The sequence below is a fragment of the Anguilla anguilla genome, chromosome 4 (genome assembly GCF_013347855.1).
Source record: "Anguilla anguilla isolate fAngAng1 chromosome 4, fAngAng1.pri, whole genome shotgun sequence".
Classification (NCBI taxonomy): domain Eukaryota; kingdom Metazoa; phylum Chordata; class Actinopteri; order Anguilliformes; family Anguillidae; genus Anguilla; species Anguilla anguilla.
The window spans coordinates 25,530,097-25,551,342 of NC_049204.1; the positions used below are offsets into that span (position 1 = coordinate 25,530,097).

At 44.8% G+C, this 21,246-nt stretch overlaps 1 protein-coding gene across 1 annotated transcript in view; it reads left to right on the forward strand.

The window, feature by feature from the left end:
- Positions 1-2,602: 2,602 nt before the first annotated feature.
- The window catches only part of yjefn3 (YjeF N-terminal domain containing 3), a 45,011-nt gene continuing 26,367 nt past the window's right edge, over positions 2,603-21,246 (forward strand). Inside the window, exon 1 of the mRNA XM_035412456.1 lies at positions 2,603-2,912. Coding sequence (XP_035268347.1) covers positions 2,854-2,912 — 59 coding nt within the window. The 5' untranslated portion in view covers positions 2,603-2,853. The remainder of the gene's footprint in view (positions 2,913-21,246) is intronic.

A 21,246-nucleotide genomic window follows, 5' to 3' on the forward strand; every position in this document is an offset into this window, starting at 1 on the left:
TTCAGCCAGGATCCAAGGTCAGCGATTGATATAGTAATCTGTTTAAGTTCAGATGGGTTCCTTTGTTCATATAGATGATAATGCCTGTCAAAGGCTAGCCATGCAGTGTAAATGGGGCACGCAGGGAATTCTCCTATTGAGCTGTTTCACATAGCATTTCCCTTTCTCTGTATATCTCTCTGTGTGTTCCCCTTGAATGTCGATGATTCTCTGTGAGTGTATAGTAAGCTAGCTATGTTCTTGTCTTCTGATCTCAGCCTTGCAGCCTATTGAGTGAGGTGCCGAAAGTAAACAACTGTGGATACAAGTAGAAGGCTAGTTAAGTCACTGCATGGTGTCCCTTGGCAGGACTGCTAATGGCCAGTTCTGTTACGATTTATTTAGATGCATTCTAGTTATGACAGAAATACAATGCCTTCTTCCTTTCTGATGAAAAAGTTAATTGAATGATTTATTTGGTGTGAGTCAGCTTCTCAGGCAATTATTTTTTCTTTGTTATCCTGTGTGTGTGTGTGTGTGTGTGTGTGTATACATGTCCTCTGGGGTATCTGTGTCTTTGTGGCCATAGGTCAGCATGCATACCTGCTGATAGTCATTAAGACCAAAGACTGTGGTTTTTTTAGATGGTATTTCACATGGCTTCTAAAACATAAAGATCAGAACCCCCAGCCAAAGCTTTGTTCTTTCACCGTGACATTACTGTGAAGGTCATATAATGTCAGCACTTGTGGCAAAGAGTTTCCTTACATAATTAATTGGACAATAATGCAAGAAGATGGGTTCTTCTGTGCTTTCTGTTTTATTCATAAGCATTCCTGCACAGCTGAATGCATAACTACAATATCTTGAAACTACAAAGAAATGCTGTTTTTTCACAACACTGCAATATCATGAGTTGTCCTCAAGGTGGCGGTGAGCTTAAGTGTGCTGCCTCTTGCACGTTTGTGTTATCACCAAATTATCACATAGGGCATTGTGCTACAGAAACATAATGATGTGCATCTTACCTTTTTTAGAACTATGTGATTTTTTTTTTTTAAGTGAAGACGTACTGTAAATTCCTTAAAAAGGGAAACAGATCTGATTTCCATTCAGACTCTCTCAGCGAGCTTAAAACAAAGGAATCCGTTTTCATTTTCATATATCTTGGTCTTATGGCAATAAAACCTGGATACATAAAAATGTGAATGAGCCGAAAAATAAATCGAAATGCCATGTGCTTTCAATAGCTCAGCGAACTGGCCTGTATCAGTCATCGATTCGATTCGATTCAATTCAATTCAATTCAATTCAATTCAATTCAATTCAATTCAATTCAATTCAATTCAATTCAATTCAATTCAATTCAATTCAATTCAATAAACTTTATTTATCCCCAAGGGGCAATTAATTGCTGGGCATATTTTGAATCAACATCAAAAGCGGACTGGACATAATAAGGTGACATCACATGCAACAGAAATTCAAATAAACATGTAGAAAAGAAAATGCAGTGCAATAAGAAGAGTATTTAAGACGGAGTATGTATGTACACATAAAAACACACACACACACACACACGCACATGTACAGATTCACTTGTGCCAGTCAGGCTCAGACATTCGGTGGGGAGGCAATCATTGGTCAGTGATCTGCCTGACGGCCTCCCCCCTTGTACAAAGACGCTACCATGGCATGTCTGTCTATCCTGCTCCAATGAATCCACATGTAAATTAAACTATTCAGAGATTCTATTTTCATTCTGGGCTTCTGAGTTGATATGTGGTCATTTTTACAGCTTGCCATCTGATTAGTATGCAGTTGTAGAGCCAAGGAGTGAGGGCAGGCGGAGTAAAGGGTAAGACTGTGGCCCTTTGTAAATTAGCCCGCTCCGCAGTGGGTTAGTGCCAAGCCTTATTGGCTCTTGGCACTGCGTGAGGGTGCACATGCCAGCCAACATCCATCAAGACCCTGGTAATTTTGCGGGCACCTGCGAGGCAGTGGCATTGTCTGATCCCTTGTAAGCTACGTCCAATCACACGTCTTCCCTTTCGCCGGAGAGGGTGATGCTGGGCATTCAGCCCCCCCTGCTTGCCCCCCCCCCCCCAGTCCCCTTTCGCTCATTCAGGCTGAGACAAAGGGAAACGAGACTCTTTTCTGCCCTTCCCTTTCAGCTGTCTTCCCATCTGAGGTGACACACTCCTCTTTGGAACCGAGGGAACAATTGCGCGTCACATCCATCAGACGTGTCACAAAGATTTTTCCTTTTCTGGCGTTAATCAGCCTTGCTCACCGCAATTAGCTTTTTTTTTTTTGTCAAATGTTCTCGCAGCCTTATCATTAAACGCATCAAGACATGTCAAGTGTCTTCATTTTAATAGACGAATCACGCGTTGTCGCGCGGCTTTCGCTTCTTGGTTTGGTGTTTGTGTGTCCTGGGCTCTCCCCCCCCCCCCCCCCCCCCCCCCGCCACGGTTCTGGTGCCTGTGCCTTCATGCCGACTGGGAGGCTGCATCTGAGGGCTGCAGCTTATGGTTGACTGAGCTGCGCTCATCGCGGAAACAACCAATCAGATCTTTCCCACAGGGTCTCCATGCTATTTAATTGGCTGACAGTGCCAGCTAGGACAGCTGATATAAACACACAGCGCTACTTGTATCAGACAGTGGGCAAGCGAGAGCGTGCGATTGAGAGCGAGAGAGAGAGAAAGAAAGAGAGAGAGGAAGAAAGAAAAAGGCCAGGCTTTAAGTGGGAGACAGACACAGAAAGGGAAGGAGAAAGAGGAGGCTGACGGTGCTGACAGAAGCTGGTGCTTGTTACCCCTTCCCCTCGCCAAAAACAGCCATCTGAAAGTGTCCATCACCATCGGGCGACATGAACCACAGCTCCACAGAGCCAGAAGCGGAGCCCATTGAACCAATCCGGTACCTCAGGTAAGAGGAGCACGCGTGCAGGGGTGGGGATGTCTGTGGATACAGTGGGGAAGGAGATAAATTTTGTGATGGATTTTGTGGCAACCATTTCACTGTTGTGTCTGTCTGTGTCTGGCGATCTCCAGTCATTTTAACCCGGTTTTCACACGGAGAGGAACAGTCGAATGTGTGGGGAAGGATGGCTTCGGTGCACCTGTCAAAGAGCCGGTTTGTGTCTGTGCGCATCAGGTCACAAAGTTTCACGCATGGGTCCTTGAGTTTTCAGTCAGAGAGGTGTGTGTGTGTTTGTGTGTGTTTACATGTGTGTGTGTATGTGCGTGTGTGCGCGCATGTGTGTGTGTGTGTGTCTGTGTGTTTGTGTGTGATAGTATGGAGCGTGCACGTGTGTGTGTGTGTGCGTGTGTGTGTCTGTGTGCACGTATGTGTGTGTGTGTGTGTGTGCGCGCACATATGTGTGTGTGTGTGTCTGAGTGTGTTTATTTGTGATGATATAGAGTGTGTGCTCGGTAGCTGGTTTGTACCTCGGTACTCCAGAAAAATCACGGAACCCAGAGGAGACAGCAGGAGACTGGCTGGTTCAGACCACTTTGACTGTGCTGTCTGCATTACAATAAAGTACATGCATCCATGTGTGTGTTTGTGTGTGTGTGTGCCTGCGTGCGTGCATGTCTGTGTCTGCGTGTGTACGTCTGTCCATGTATGTCCATGTGTGTCTGCGTGTGTGTGCATGCGTGTGCATGTGTGTACGTGTGTGTGTGCATGTGTGTGTGTGCGTGTATCTATGTGTACGCATGCATGCATGGTGAAGTGTGGAGATTAAGTGTACCTGCCCAGCAGCCTCACCCTTGCTCAGAACTCGCTGGTAGAACAGAGGAGTTGTGCTGGATGCCTCTTCAGTCTATGACATTATGATCGATGGGGCGGAGAGGGAGTACACAGCGAAAGAATTTTGAGGTGTTTCACTCAGAATGCAGCATCAGTGCTGGGATTCCCTTTAAGATCGATCAGTGTTGGGAATAATTCTGAAGAGGTCCGGACTACCCTTCATTTATTAAGTTTCCCTTTTTGAACTGGGTCTGTACATGCATTACTTTGCATGTGTTATACACCATTTAACTGAAGGATCATAAGTCTTGGTTTGTATAAATGCATTATGCAGTATGTGCACTGCAGTCTTGGATCATTCCACCTTTTAAAATTGCTTTGGATTATGTTATACACTCTCTAACACCCATGCAATTGGAATAGTACATTATGTTATGTTCAGACAGCATATATTCCATCACATTAAACATATGCTGGAAGTAAATGAATATCAGTCTGTCTGAAGAACAAGTAGAAAAACAAACAAATGAATCATATTCTGTTTATTATTCAAAATACTGTCTTAGTATAAGGTAGTGATAGAAGCATTTTTCATTTTTAAATAAATTGAATTTCATACTGTTTGTTTAGTCAACAAGAGGCAGGGTCATTACCCTCAACAATTTTTTGTACATTTTTGCATTTTGTACATGTCTTTGTGCTGTGGCAGTAACACTACTTGTTTGCACATTAAGTTCTCTCACTTCTTTCATGGTGAGAACTCAAGGTGAAAAATGCAATATATAAGAATTCATATCAATATTGGCAGCTTGAAGGACAGATAAATACCTGGAGTGCTGTTTTGATGATTTTATGCATACCTGCATGCATTTGTTTCAGTGCGCAAATGTTCAGTGAAGGACAAGGCAATCTTCACGGCATGAGGAAACATAATGAATGGATTAGCAGTATAATGTCAGTCTGTCTAGAAAATTTCCACCCATTCCATCAAAGCCCCCCATCTCCCCTCTCCGGTAAGCAGCTGTTCATCATTGCCCCGCCCCCCTCCCCACCCTAAACACCTACCTTTCTTTTCTCCCATTTTCGTTGCAAAACGGCAACTAAACAATACAAATGATATCTGTGCACACAGCACAGTATTGTCTAAAATTTGCTCCTTGAATTTATGCCCCAGCACGGGGAATACCTGTCAATGAGTGTGTATTTCATTTAAACCACACCTCTGTGGTTTGTTGATATTCCTTCATTAACCCTTTTTTTGGAATGCAATTTTATGTCAACGTTCTAGAACGTTGTTGCTTTCAATTAACACCAGTGATTGATTGTTACATCAGCAATAGAATGTTCAGTTCATCTTAAAGGGTTAATATCGCTTCCATAGTGCTTTTCCAGCAATAAAGAGTAATGGTTTCGCCCATACATTTAGGGCTTCCAACAGTAGAACATAGACACATAAATGGAGCCCTTCTGACAGGGCAGAGTGGTTTTAGATTTAAGTTAAAGTGGGATTTCAGAGCTGGGCTGGCTTTGGGCAGAAGATGCCTAAACCCGCACATGGTGTGTGGGCTGGCCCGCGTTGGCATGCCTGCTGAAACATGGCTGCTGATTAAGACTGAGCTTCGCCGTGTCCCACGCGATGTAATTCTGGTGCCATACCGAGCCAGGAATTCTTAAGGGGCTTCATGATCCGTTCACTTTCACCTGACTGGGGACCAATTACAGAACAGAATGGTTACAGTAGCAGCCCCCTTTCAGACTTTGATACGGATAGATCCGTATCCAGCCTCATTATGGTCTCACGGCAGGTTCAGTGCCTGCTGCACAGTGGAAGACGGTGTACTGAGTGGCAGTAATGAGAACGGCATCATGCTGTTGTCACCCCTGGATGTGAAAATGCCATCTTGTCAAAAGTCAAAACATTTCAAATTACGTAAAGAGAAACACAGGAGATGGACATGCTTCATAATGACTCATTATTAGCCAATGGGCATGCAGTCCTTCAGCTCCCGGGCACCTTGTCATTTGCAGACAGAAATAGACATGTTGTTCCCTCAGCGTTGGTTCTGAGGCCTTGTCCTCGCTCCAGCTGAACGAGGAGCCGCGGAGGAGCGGGGGAGTCCGAGCCGCGGTGTGGCGCTTCGTCCGCCCTTTTGTGCCAGAATCAGCCCGTACCCCTCTGCCCCGTTACGCCCTGAATTCAGCGGACATGTCCGTACAAGCGCCTCTCTCAAAAGACAAAAAACATTGAGCCATGTAGGTATTACAAGACTAAATTGGTTTTATATTGTTTGTATCTTATTATCAGTTTCATTCAATCTTATTATTATTATTCTCACTGAAGCCATTCATATTTAATTTGAAACCTGTGGCAACCTGTGATCCTGCAGCCTAGCCTGAGAACCTGTAGCTTCTTTGCTGTAAGTCTGGAGCACTACGGTGATGCTCTACACAGCAAGCAGCAAGCTGCACCCAGGAACACGCAGTAGCAGTCAGTTTCACAGTCTTTGACTGGACGATGACGCATGCATCGGCTATCTGTGCCTCTCTTTCCCTCTGAGAACCTGTCCAACCGCGTGCACTTGTTCGGTCAGACATTTTAGACAGGTAAAAAAATATATATATTGTGTTATATGGCTGAGTGATGGGCAGTTTGTGGGCCACAGTAATTTTATATTTTTGGAAAGGTTTCTTAAATTTTTTTATTAAAAAAAATAATGATGGCTTCACCTGCTTTTCTTTAACGTGAAAGCATCGGATTGTGACTCGGCCCTCTGTGTCGGACCCTTCTGGCTGTGCGCAACAGAAGGTTTGTTGTTATTGTGTTGGCTCATCATCCCATTCCCACAATGCATTGCAGAGAGAGACTCAATTTCCTTTGTGCCTGACACAAGTTTATTTATAGGCCGTGACTTTCAAATGCAATAATCATAGCATAGGGAAGGGGTGAAGAGAGAGAGGGGGTGAGGGGGGGAGGTGGGGGGGCACGGGCAATTTGTTATCAGGTCGTGCACAGCCCGTAAAGGCGGCTCCCATTAGAGTCAAATTAGACTTAAGAGCTCTCCATTTGCTGGGTTCTAAGTGAGGTGTGTGCGACTGGGACACGTGGGCGGACACATTCATGACAAAACTATTGCATTATGAGGATTTTTTTTTGAACACACATAAAAAACTGCTCTGCTGATCCTCTTTCACATTTGTCCTCATTTTTTATTATGGCAGGGAGAGGGGTAGGGGCCCACCGTAGGAACAGTCAGAGACGGGACCCCGTAGAACTGTCCCGCAAAGGTTGACGCTCCGTCGGGTGCACATCGCGCAGTCTTTGCGTTTTGCATAATACAGGTGGCAGGTGCACAAAACCCATTGACACCGGCACGCTGGCAACACAACGCACTCGAGCCCTCGCTACTGTGTAACTGTGCTGAGGGTGTGCAGCTGCGCTGAGGGTGTGCAGCTGCGCTGAGGGTGTGTAACTGTGCTGAGGGTGTGCAGCTGCGCTGAGGGTGTGTAACTGTGCTGAGGGTGTGCAGCTGCGCTGAGGGTGTGTAACTGTGCTGAGGGTGTGCAGCTGCGCTGAGGGTGTGTAACTGCACTGAGGGTGTGTAACTGCGCTGAGGGTGTGCAGCTGCGCTGAGGGTGTGTAACTGTGCTGAGGGTGTGCAGCTGCGCTGAGGGTGTGTAACTGCACTGAGGGTGTGTAACTGTGCTGAGGGTGTGCAGCTGCGCTGAGGGTGTGTAACTGCGCTGAGGGTGTGTAACTGCGCTGAGGGTGTGTAACTGCGCTGAGGGTGTGCAGCTGCGCTGAGGGTGTGTAACTGTGCTGAGGGTGTGCAGCTGCGCTGAGGGTGTGTAACTGCGCTGAGGGTGTGTAACTGCGCTGAGGGTGTGCAGCTGCGCTGAGGGAGTGTAACTGTGCTGAGGGTGTGTGACTGCGCTGAGGGTGTGCAGCTGCGCTGAGGGAGTGTAACTGTGCTGAGGGTGTGTAACTGCGCTGAGGGTGTGCAGCTGCGCTGAGGGTGTGTAACTGCGCTGAGAGTGTGTAACTACGCTGAGGGTGTGCAGCTGCGCAAGCTGCGATGTTGACATGTTCATCAGGACTCTTATCAAGGCTGTTTCACATCCACAGAAGGCTGTTATTATTTTCCCCAGGCGTGAAAGTGAAAATGAATGACTGGTTGAAGAAAGAAGGGAAGCAGATTTTTACCGAGAGCCTCTAAGGACTGTCGAAATCTCTATGCTCAGCAGGTCTTGGAGGGCTTGATGTTACGTACACTCACAGACCAAACAAACAAACAAACACAAAAAAACAGAGAAACACTTTGCCATACATTTCTTCAACATAAATCTGATTGTCATGTCCCATCAGAATCAGAAATCCATCAAATGAAAGAGAGATCTGCGTTGGAGATCTACTGCAATTCTGCTCATTCTGCACCTCTTTTTTTTCACCATTTGGAATGTCCATTTATATTTGTCAGCATGTTCCATCTCTGTGCCAACCTCCCTCAGTCTGGGAGAATGCTGACTAGGAGGCATATCCACTGAAATCCAGGCTGGGGTCCACTGGGACTTTACAGCCATGGCCTCAGTGGCTCCGCCTCACAGCTGTTGTGTCACAGCCTAGGCTGGCACCTATTGGACCAGAGAAGTGGCTTGTTCGCAGTGAGACGGGATAATCTGGCCTACCAAAATCCTCCCTCCCTCGGTGGCTGTGGAGGCCTAAAACCTGTGGGACAGTGGTACCGTCTGGATTCGATTGCGGATCAGTCGCTGCATTGAGAACAGCTGCTTTAGCAGAGTGAGATGACTGAGAGTGCTGATTTTACCTGTCTTTTAAGCTTAACACTTTAAGGTCTAAAATCACAAGTGTGCTATTAGAATGCTCTTCACTGAACATTCTAAAGCTGTTGTAAGCATCACTACCGGCAATTGAAAGCAATGGAGTTATAGAACACTGACTTAGAATTTAGAAAACATTCCAAAAACCCACTCTTCACAGAGTTAAAAACACTGAAACGGTTCTGTCTGCCTCTCTAATAAACTCTCCCCTCCAGCAAGCTTGGTTGGCATGTAGGCCCATAGGCATTAGCAGTTAGTGAGTTACCAAAAAAGATCCTTACGTGTTCTTTAGTGTGATATCCGCTGTCACTGGTGGTCCCTGTTATGTCCTGCTGTCTTTGCTGCTTGTAACCATCATGGCAGTTAGAGATGAGGTGTCACATTGACTTAGCTTTTACCTTTTCACCTTTTAGCTTGTTATAACAACACTTTCATTCTGTAGTTATAAAGGTGTATACATACTGCTTGCATTAGCTGTGGCAATCAACCCTCTAAGTTACTGGTCTGAAAGGTAATAAAAAAAACTTCACAGGCCACCTTCAAATGATTTTAATGACGTGGAATGGACTCTGTCTGGTTAAAGTGGATCGCTGAGAACAAACGAGATCATTTTCTACACCAACCCCTAGATAATGCGAGAGACATGAAAATGATTACTATGCTGTCCTGGGCTCTTCCAAATTCATGTTAAAATGGTCCTCAGACCCCCCCTTTTTACACCCAGTCAGCACATATCAACACCCTGACAGGAGGAGCAGCTGTTACCTGCTTGCTGAGCAGCGAGCAATTCCTGTTATGATTATGCCTGTTTTATTTTTTCAACTGCTGCTGTTTTTGCTCCTTCATGCTGAACTCTGCTGAGTCAGCTGTACGTGAGAGCCAAAGGAAACTGTGCTTTTGATTATTTTATTGGCTTGGTCCCTTGTACACTGTGCAGTAAATACACAGATCTGGCAAGGCCAGAGATGGATTTAGGGGGTTAAATTTCGCCGTGGGCAACTTTCAGGCAGCCTTGCTATGAGTTAGCTATCGATAAAAAACTTTATTTCAGGAACAAATAAGCTGCGGCTATAGAACTTGATTTTAAGCACTTATTGAAGTCCCATCTGGATTATTGAGAGGTTCCCTACCCATTCCCTAGGGTCTTATGTGAGCTCGCTACAGTGTCTCACTACGACATTGACCAACTAGTTCGCTTGGTGTCTTTCAAAGTATTTTTTTTTTTTTTTGCCCTTCATAGCAAATTTGGTCATTTTGGACATGCCTTGAATTAGAGCATTAATTTTGTGTGGCGTGGTATTCTTGATTTAGAGGCTGTAAAATCTTCTGCTTCACATGATTCAAGGGCCAAGCCTGCGGCTCCATTAATCAGAGCGCCCTGCGTCCATGTTGAGCTGCTAATGACCTCACAACATGAGCATAATCTGATTGCTCCTCCACAACTGGACTTAATCCCAGCCTCTAAATTGCTGTTACATTCTGAGTCGTGTGCAAATGAAATCCCCCATTTTGTGACCCTGGAAGACCACTGTATTTCAACATCCTAACATGGAGGAAGATCATTTAATAATCTGGGCTGCCTTACGGGCTCTCCCCTCAGTTTCTCCAGGAGGGGGTTGTGGGATTGCCCTGTACTTTGGCAGCAGTTGTACAGATCTAGGGGATGGTAATGTGCTGGCTGAATTAGCTCCCCAATGCCGTGACATTCTCCATCCATAATTCATCAGTGCTTTTCTCTGCATGTCTGTTTTATTTTTTAAATCTCAGAAAGCTCTGATAGGAGGCAGAAGCAGTCTGTGTGGGGAAGTTGGGCTGGGGGCTTGGGGCGGGGGGGCTGGGGTTGGGGGTGGTTGGTAAGTAAGATGGACAGTTTCTATGCTTCATCAGATCTCTTTAATGAGCAGAAGGCTGGATGATGAAGTGTGACTTTAGGAGATGCAGTTTGGGGTGGGGTGGGGTGGGGTGGGGGGCGTTTGGGGGGCCGAGACTGTGCATCTCGTGCTCGGAAAGGCAGAGGGTCTCTGTGTTCCTGAGAATTGGAAGTGATTGCGATGCCCTTCTGGAAGTATGCTCTCTTTATTTACCTTCTCTCTGTTTCTCTTCATTGTTGTTTCTGCCATTTTGTTTTTGCATAGGCATCCAGCTCCTCCTCTGCTCTTCATTTCAGTTGGTCTTATTTCGCACATATTTATACACACAATGAGCTCCATAATATTTGGGACAAAGGCATATTTTTCCTGATTTAGCTCTGCACTCCACAATTTTGACTTTGTAATCAAACAATTCACATGTGGGTAAAGTGTGGATTCTCAGCTTTTATTTATGAGTATTATTATACATTTTGGTTTCTCCGTGTAGAAATGATGTTTGTTACGCACTTTCCTCTTGCCATCACTCTGATCCAAGTCATTCTCTATCTCATCTGTCCACAAGATCTGTTCCTAGAACTCTGCATGTTCTTTTAGGTACTTCTTAGCAAACTGTAATCTGGCCATCCTGTTTTTGCACCTGACTAGTGGTTTGCATCTTGCAGTGTAGCCTCTATAGTTCTGTGCGTGAAGTCTTCTGAAGGCAGTAGTCACTGACATGTCCACGCCTCCCTCCTGAAGAGTGTTTCTGACCTGTCTGACAGGTGTCTGGTGGTTTTCCTTCATTATGGTGAGAATTCTTTGGTCATCAACTGTAAATGGCAAATGGACTGCATTTATATAGCGCTTTTATCCAGAGCGTTTTCCAATTGATGCCTCTCATTCACTGCCATGCAAGGTACCAATCAGCTCATTGGGAGCAATTAGGGGGTTAGGTGTCTTGCTCAGGGACACTTCGACACGCTCAGGGCGGGGAATCGAACCGGCAACCCTCCGACTGCCAGACAACCGCTCAGACAATGGAGTGCAGGAGGTAGAGGTCTTACTCTGCTTATCAGCCCCTTAGCAATTCCTTGGCTCACCAAGTGCTCTCTTTCTTCTTAATGATGTTCCAAACTGTTGATTTTGGCAAGTGTAAGGTTTGACCTGGGCCTCTGACGTTTTTTTTCTCTTTCTTTCTTTGCGATTTCTCAGTCTCATAATGGCTGCTTGGACTCATAGTGGCACAACTCTGGTCCTCACGTTGACAAATGCCAATAACAGACTCGGAAGCCTAGAATGAAGACTACAGACTGAAAACTCTCTTATGCCTGCACTATGGTAGAAAATGAACACACGTGACTAATTAGAAACGCCTGTGGAGCCATCTGTCCAAAAAATTATAGTGCCCTGAAAGGAGGGTAAAATGTATAAAAAGAACTATAATTTCTGCATGGTGAAACCAAAATGTATAAAAATACCCTTTCATAAAACCTGAGAATCTGACTTATACTGTATACACACACACACACACACACACACCCCGTTCTTATGGTAACGGGTATAAGGGGGATCTTGTATATTAAATACTGAATCAATAATTGGTAGCAGTGACCTGGAGAAAATAGAATATTATAGAAAATAGAATACTGACAGTTATTGATAGTTTGTACAGAAATAACATGATTTAGATGTGTTCAGATTGTTTAATGACCCTAAACAAACATGGAGTAACACTGTCTAATGCTCAAGACCCCTGCCAGGAGCTCAGTCTTTCTGGGAATCACAGTGTTTCATGTTATGGCCCAGGCAACCAACCGCAAACCTTAAATTTCAATCAAGGAAATTGCTAGAAGGGCAATCTCCAGCGGGCACGTTTGTGTTGTACCCCTACCTCTGTCAGCAGGGATCTTTCCACTTTGCTGAATTATGTACAGCAGTTTTTCTCTAGCAAAAGCCAGCACATAAAAGCAATCATGGCAAGAGAGGGAGAGAAAGGGAGGCAGAGAGAGAGAGAGCGCTCTCTCCGTGTAGGATGCGTGTTGTACGGCCGTCATCACGGCAAACTGTGCCCCCCCCCCCCCCAGAAGCTGTGGGGCAGACACGGCGAGACGAGGGGGTGCGAGAGCAGTGGTGGGCGGGGATGGAGTACGAGTGTGTGGGGAGCACTGGGAGGATCCGCTCAGGAGCTACAGAAAAGCTGGCCCTCCTGCACTCCATTCCATCTCCATGACAACAGCAAGACCCAGAGTTCTGAGCCAAGCCCACACAGACTAAAGCCGGATTCCTGCAGGGCTAGAGCAGAAACATGGCATCATCATCACCTCTGACCATTTTCTGCCAAGGACCACTGATTAGCCTTTAAATAAATAAATAAATAAATAGTGCAATTTCACTGTGTTCTATAGGCTCAATGTAATGACACACTAGACGCTATGTTCAGATTACTGGAGACATCCACCACACAGAAAAGATTCGTTTGTATGTAAACCTAAATAAATAAATTGTGCAATTTCACTGTTTTCTATAGCCTCAATGTTATGAAACACTGGATGCTACACTACATGATCAATGCATGTGGACACCTGACATCCAACATTACGGGCATCACTGTTTGGTGCTATAACAACCTTCACTCTTCTGGGAAGGCTTTATACTAGATGTTGGAGAATTGCTACAGGGGTAATGGTGATGGTAATGGACTGCATTTATATAGCGCTTTTATCCAAAGCACTTTACAATTGATGCCTCTCATTCACCAGAGCAATTAGGGGTTAGGTGTCTTGATCAGGGACACTTCGACATGCCCAGGGCGGGGGATCAAACCGGCAACCCTCCGACTGCCAGACAACCGCTCTTACCTCCTGAGCTATGTCGCCCCAGGGATTTTCTTCCATTCAGCCAAAAGAGCATTAGGGTGGTCGGACACTGATTGGGCAATTAGGCCTGGCTCGCAGTTGGCTTTCCAATTGTTGGATGAGGTTGAGGTCAGGGCTCTGTGTAGGCCAGTCAGGTTCTTCCGCACCGATCTTCACAAAACCATTTCTATATGGACCTTACTGTGTGCCTGGTGGCATTGTCTTGCTGAAACAGGAAAGAGCCTTCCCCAAACTGTTGCCACAAAGCTGGAACCACAGAACCAGCTGGAATATCATTGCAAGATTTGCCTTCACTGGAAGGTAGGGCCTAGCCCAAACCATGATAACAGCCCCAGACCAAGGGGTGTCCAGATACTTTTGGTCATATAGAGTACCTTTCGGCCACAGAGAGAGAGAGAGAGGGTGGGGAAAGGTAAGGGAGAGAGTAAGAGAGAATGTGAAAATCTGTCAGCTACCATCAGGTCTCATAAAGAAAAATTATAGTGTTGTACACAGATGTTGTTGTTTTATCAGCTATTACCACTTGTCACTCATGTTACTTACATGTATGGAGTCACCATAGAAACCTTAGAAGTGCAGTAAATTCTTATGGGAAATGTATGGGTAATGCTAATGTATGTGTGTGTGTGTTTTACACTGGGGGTTGAATGTTATTAGAATAATACTGATATTTAAAGCAAATGCAAATTCAAGCAATTTCAACAGGTTTAGTATACCCATAAGATGAATTCCACACAGTGGTAATGCCACGTTATAACAATAGCCTGAGATGATTTAAAAAATATTTTTAAAAACCCAAAAGATAATTCAACTAAGTAAGTGTAGGAGTGTGCGGGTGTCAACTCTTCAGTGTGTGTGGAGCGCTTAATTACTACCTTTGAGTTTGAAGGCATTTCTCTCCCTGTGTGTGTTATCAATCTTTCACAGGTCATCAAATTTTTCACCATTATTCTGATAATTTATCCCTATTTTCAGATGGCTGAAGCCGAGATTCTCCACTGGAGCCTTTAGTATTTATTTTCCCCAAACCAAACTCAAACGAACCTTCAATACGAATCTATTTTTATTGGTATATCGAAGTAGGAGTCAAACAAGAGAGGTGTGATGCCTTCTTTGCTGAGGAAAATCAAAATAGCCATATATCACACTCAGAGACAGTAGGCCTGCAAACTAATGACTGTTAAAGGATGCAGCTCTCGCCTCACGTAATCATGTTTTGGTGTGCTCCCATGTTTTACATTACTTGTTGAAATTGCGCTTGATCACTACTTCGCTGTTCCTTGGAGAGATTGACTGAGTCTGACCTGAGGCTGGCAGCCCAGGTTATATCTCCTTATTGGTTGGTTCCTCGTTGGTCTTAATGGGCTGGAAATGGGCTTCTCCACGCTCCCGTACTCAACGCCCGTGCTCATCAGCAGATATGCTCTTCATCGACTGGAAGGAAATGAGGCACTCTTTGAAGGCACGGGAGCAGATTTCACGATAGTCCTTATGTACGCTTCCTTATGTATGAAGCTCCCCTCCATTTGTTTTGTTTATATTTCTGAGAAACGGAGCCCCTATATGCCTCCACTGCTTTTTATTTCTTCAGTTTCCTTTTGTTTGGTGGTGGAGGAGAGGGGGTGTATGAGATGGAAGTGATGGAGATATTGCTGTTGGAAAAAACAGGAAAGAAAAGTATAAGAGGTGAAATGAAATTTCATTGTTACCTGTCTTGTTGGCATAGAATGAAATTTAATTTAACCTGTTCGGGTGTCCGCCCAGCAGAGATTTTAAACAACAACAACAACAACAAAGACCGCTGAATCACCTATTTTTTCCACCAATCACTGCTGGTATTGTTCTGTTTTTTTATTACCAAAGTACTCTGTGATTGGTGGAGGTCCTCTCTGGTTTCTATGCAAAATGTGACAACACGTCATTCACACTCCCTTTTTTTAGTATCCCTGGTATGAATAGAGCTGTGTGTCCTTTAAATTTAGTTTTTATGAAAAAATAATCCAATTTCTCTGTCAATTTTTTCAGTGCTGCACTGGACAACATTTTAATCATGTAGCCTACCATTGCACTTGTTTTCCAGCTTTTGGTCCACAATAGCTGTCACCAAGGTAGAGTTTCATTTGAAGTCCACACACAAAGAATATGTGAGGGATCTATCGGCCTTTAAAATTTCTTTACCATGCATCAATGTGATCACTATAAGGCTAGAGCACGCTACTTTTCTGTCCACTACCCTCTTCTGTAGTGGTTGTGTCAGTGGAGAGAGAGAGAGGCCTTCAGTCCTGAGCGGACCCAGTGTCTCCCTCTGCTAGGCAGTCACGGCGCAGCCATTCTGCTCCAGTTAAACCGCAATGGATATCGTCTGAGAATTCTGATTATGCAAAAGGTCAGCTTGCTCAAGCCACTCGTCTGTGCAACAACAGTTTCTGTTGGTTTCTGCTGGTGGTATAAAAAAAAAAGAAAAAGAACTGCCAGGCCCAGTCTATACCATAAGCTGATATTTTACAGCTACATGAACATGAAAATTTCATTCAGAGCTTTTACATTTCAGTATATCTAAAGCATAACACTGGAATGTTGTTTTGTTTTGCAATTATTAGAACCTGAATTACACCCTGAATATTTATTGTTTTTATCTTTAGTTTGGAATTCTGTGTGTTTACTCACAGGCATATGATGCATTTGAATGGTTTTATTTAGATTTAATTTACATTTATTTGTTGAATTTATAAATGAATAAAAATGCAAATGTGAAACTGTTGAAGATTGGCCTGCATTTACACCTCCTCTGCCAGCATATGAGAGCCATTATCCATTATAACAGCACAGCATCCAATAATGGAGAAGCGTCAAAGAAAGGCTCCACGCCAGCTATCTGATATAGTCACTGACGCTGTTTTTGGGAGTATTTGTAGCAGCATTGGACATGGCAATGCATGCTCAGGACAATGCATTGTGGGTTTTCGTTGATGTGCTATCTCGCAAATTAGCTTGTGTTCAAACCAAATGAATACATTTAATTCTTAATGGATTCTTAAACCTATGAGCGCTGAATGAGAAAAATCCCAGCCAGACCTTCATATTACAATAATAACAGAGATAAGAATACATTTCAAGTGTAATTGGAATGAGTCCAAACCCAGATTTAGAGGAAGCATAATCAGCTTTGTCCTCAGCTGTTACTTCTTTCAAACATGGTTGATTAAATTCAAAGACTTCAGAAACATTAATATTGTGTAAAAAAAAAAAAGAAGCAAGCTGCTCCATTTGCTTGAATTCCTTATTCCAATGTGAGGACAAAGCCCTTGTAGATCAGATTATGTTGAATATGAGCTCATGGCCTTTCCAGCTGCAGGCTTGACTGTGAGCTGAAATCTAGGCTGATTTTGTCATTCATTACATCTTAAGCTGCAGCTATACCCCTCAAATGACAATCATATCATGCTGGCCTACATTTCTGTAGTATTGTGCTTCTTCAGTGTCTTCACATGCGAACTATGCCATAGTGTATGGCTTTGCTTAAAACCAGACTCCCTTGTCGTTCTACTTCAGGTTTAATTGCACATTATCTGAGAAGCACTATTCTTAGTGCTGCTGGATGGCTCATACGGTTAAGGCTCCATTTTTGCTCCGCAGTCCGGGATGGAAACCCGTGGCAGTAACCAGTGCCGGTGCTAACTGTAGCCGATAGCCCCGCAGGGCAAACCACAATTGGGGATAGCACCACCCATGTTTAGGGAAGGTTCAATTGCCAGGGACACGCAGCTCATTGCTCTCTAGCGATCCCTGCTGGTTGATCAGGTGCTTGCAATTCTGCCTGTTAATTTGCACACTGAAATGTCTTCCTACAACTCATCTCTATGCATACTCAGCTTACGGGCTGTGGTGTGATAAGAAGTGCCACTTGGTGTCATGCGCGTCTGCCAAATTGATGGCAGAGTTCCAGTGAATGCTGGTGTATGCAACTGGGAATTTCATATTGGGGAAAAGGAAATTAAAAAAAAAAAAGAATAATATTCTCACTGTCTCTTCAGAATTCATATTTAAAGATACAGGTAGAAATTGATGTATAATTTAAACAGGGAGGTATGGTATAGGGTAGACATCCGAATGAAATAAATGGTGGTGTGCTGGAGCTCGTATTTGGAGCATCACTGTTCATTAACTTTGTTAATGTCCTGTGGCAACCCTACTGCTCCTGTTCTGCATAATAACCTGAATCCTCAGCAATGCCTGAATAGGCTCAGTAGCGCCCTCAACTGGCCTCTCCCTAGGGTTTCCAGATTTAGAATTAGTTAAAACCAGACAACATGCAATCGAAACCAATGGAGCACATTTTATTGACCTGTACAATAATTTGAAAACCATACATTCCAGTTTGAAACTGGGAATCTGGCAACCCTACCTTTCCCTCTATTCATGGCCCCAACAAGTTTTCAATGTGCCAATTAATATGACAGTTGCAAGATAACGTGTAAGTTTATTTTATTTTTATTGAGATATCAACTTCTCCAAGCCTCAGTTGTGCAAACATTAGCAGACAAGTATTTGGGAAAAAACTCTTTGTGCTCTTTAGTTTTTAGGAACACGCCTATACAGAAAGTGTGTGTCCTGATTTAAGTGCTTCTGACAAATAACTTGGGAATTTACAGTGATAGAACAAGGAGTTGCTCGCAGTGTGTAGCCTGATGTATTTAGGACAGACTCTCCAATTACGAGAGCAGTCGCTAAGTGTCTTTGCATCGCCCCCAAGGAAATACACTTCAGTACAGATAGATCCTCCCTAGTGGATGTCTTCATGTACTTTGTGCATTCCTGAGGTGTCCTTTGACAGTTGGATAGTGTGTGCTAGCAAGGGCATTGGCTGCTGGTCTCGGTCTCTCTCTCTCTCTCCCCCCTCTCTCTCGCTCTGTCTCTCTCTTTGTCTCTCTGTCCCTGTCTTTCTATTTCTCTCTCTCTCTGTCTCTTTCTCTCTCTCTCTCTCCCCCTCCCTCCCTCTCTCCCTCTCTATCTCTTTCCCCCTGTCTCTCTGTCTCTCTCTCCCCCCGTCTCTCTCTCTCTCTCTCCCTCTCCTTGCTTTTGAAGCGGTCCTGATTCAGGCGTGCTGTGCTGTGCTGTACCGCGGGTGCGGCTCGGCGGTGTGAGTGGGATGCTGACGCTGACGCGCGGGGCCCGGTGTCAGCAGTGCGCCGCGCGCGGGAGCCAGGATCGGAGGCGACACGCCGGCGCTGCACAGCGGCACAGGGCAGAGCCGCGAGGCTTCAAAAGAGCGGGATGAAAGCGCCACTCGATAGCTGCGCGTGACGCTAAACTCCCCTTTGGCTCTTCTGAGCCGCGGCCTGCGGGTCACGGACGCACGTCCGCGCGTAGGAGCTCGCCGTGAAGGTGATGAGGCAATTTCATCAACCCCCCTCCAGTATCAGCAGCCAGCATAACATTACCCCCCGCCCCCCCGTCCCCGCCCCCACCCCCCGCCAGCAGCTGTCACAAGTTAGCGCGGCACTGACACACCGGCTCCCAGGGTTCCTGTGGCTGTCATGCCCCCCCCCACCAACCCACCTGGCTCCCATCATTAATTATACAGGTACTGTAGCTGCCGACAGCTCTACACCTGGGCTGTCTGTTCCCCTGCTGCGCGGTTCTGCTCCTCTTGATATTCTCATATCCTCAGTGAAAGCGATGCCTGTGAAAGGTGCAGAAGGGAGACGGCCGTTTGGGGGAAGCGCGGGTCGCGAGCGCCACGTTTCGCTTCCTCTCTGAGCGCGCTGCCGGCGGATTCCAGAGCTACGTCGGGAGCTGCAGGCTCTGGGTCCTTCCCTTTCAGTTTCGGGCCATCCGTTTGGCTTCTTATCTGGGCTTTTCCCAAACGAGATGACCTGAGAAGTAGATCACAATGTCACTCAAAGAACCGATAAGGCACAGGCGTATTCTGCCCCTACCACTGCTTTTCAGCACATCTCAAATCCTTTGTTGGCTGTTCGGAGTGGAAGTACTGAGAGATTTTGTAGTAACTATAATGCCGTTTTTGAAGTGGTGCTTTCTGAGAAAATAGGAGCAGTCCTGAAAAGCTGGAAAGTATTAGGAAGAAAAAGCTCTCCTGGACATGACACCTTTCACCTCTCCTCTTTTAAAGAGCTTGGCATTGTTGCTTTCTTAGAGTTGCGAATGAAAGAACAGCAGACTCCATGGAGAGGAAGTAAAATGGCTTACCTCTCTCGTTTTTTACCTTAAAAATAAAATGCATACTCTGAATAGGCTGAGGAACTAACTGGCCTCCAGAATATATCTTTTCAAAGCACGCTTTTGGTATGCATGTGAGGTAGCGAGCGAAAACCTGACTGCTCTCTTAATGAAATGATCGATGACTCATTGAGGACCAGTCTTCTGTCTCTCCCCTTACTTTATTGGATCTAATGTGGTAGATACCTTAATGTAACCAGCTTAATGAGTACTTTACGTTACATAACTGTAATTATAAAAATAAAAAAAATTGTGGGTACATTTGTAAATTGCTGGTACATGCGTACATATGGATGGAGAAATAATTAATCCATTTTAATACTCAGGTGCCACTTTGAAGAAGTAAGCTCACTGTTATGGCAGAGCAATGTAAAGCACAGTATGTGCTACTAGGATTTCGTGTGAGGTGATCTAAAAGGAATAAAAAGTAATTAAATACCCAAAAACAAGTAAGTTTTTGTAAGTGCGCTTTGCATGCTATCTAAGGAGCAATGGCTCACAGTGGGATGAGGGATGGGCACACTTTGCCTTGTAGACATTCTCGATAAGTAAGACATAAGATTTACAGAGATATGTTTAATTGAACTATTGCACTGAATGTTTCATTGAAAGGAGAAATTATTGATGTAACACTGCTGTGAGTGGTACACACGGCTCTCATAGTCCATCTGCTACTGTATGTGGTAGCGGGATTATTTATCATCGTAGTGTGGGGGGAACTTTTTCAGTGCAGTAGATGTAAATTCATTGCATGGACATCATTTATTGAATGCATTACTTTTTTGGAAAATTATATATAATCACAATTAACCTAGGGTAGTACATTGTAATAAATACATTTTAAAAACTTAATTTGTTAGCTAACCTAGAAAATGTGGCATTGTTCTTTTTCCCCTTTCCCAAGTCTCATGGAAGGCTTTTTGTCCTATCAGTAAGAATTTTCATTGTGGAAGAAATGTTTTCATAGTCAACACACGGTACACCCCAGATCTGCTTGTCTTGTTTCTGTAGTGCACAAACGTTCTATTTTTATCAGACTCATTACACGGACCTGCTGTGGTGATCGTTCTCAACCCACCTTTCACTTCAATTGCCTCATTCTTTGCTGCCTGAAGTGCCTGATCTTGGTCTGTGGACGCGTTAAGTAGGACCACCTAAACACGCAGACTGAGAAGTACACGGGAATCGCTCGGCATACTTAATTAACTGGCACATGATTTACGCGCTGGGCACTTGCCTCAGCCGTGAACACATCGTGCTCAGCTGCTCCGTGCGCGGATGGGAGATTTAAGTGGATGATGTGAATCGCCAGGAAAGAGCTTAGCCATGGGAATGCTTATTCATCCAGCGGCGCAAGCACCGTAGGAGAACACAACTGGGATAACAGTGCCGTGCACAGTCTGAGCGGAAAATTACATTAAATTATCAGACCTCGGCTACTTAACACGAACTGCGCAGATGAGACAACATGGCTCGTAAATCTCACGAGTAAAACTTAGAACTCACGTACTGAGCCCCAATACACAATTCACACACTCATGTCCAAAAAACTCACACACTTCAGAGAATCCCTGCCGATGGTGGCCTCAAGTTTCATTTCATTGCTGTGCTGAGGATACACTGTTGTAGCCTACTTGAGCACCAAATCTATCGTGGCGTCTGTCTCCTCCACTCTTGCAAACCGCTTAGATGACATAACAAACTAGA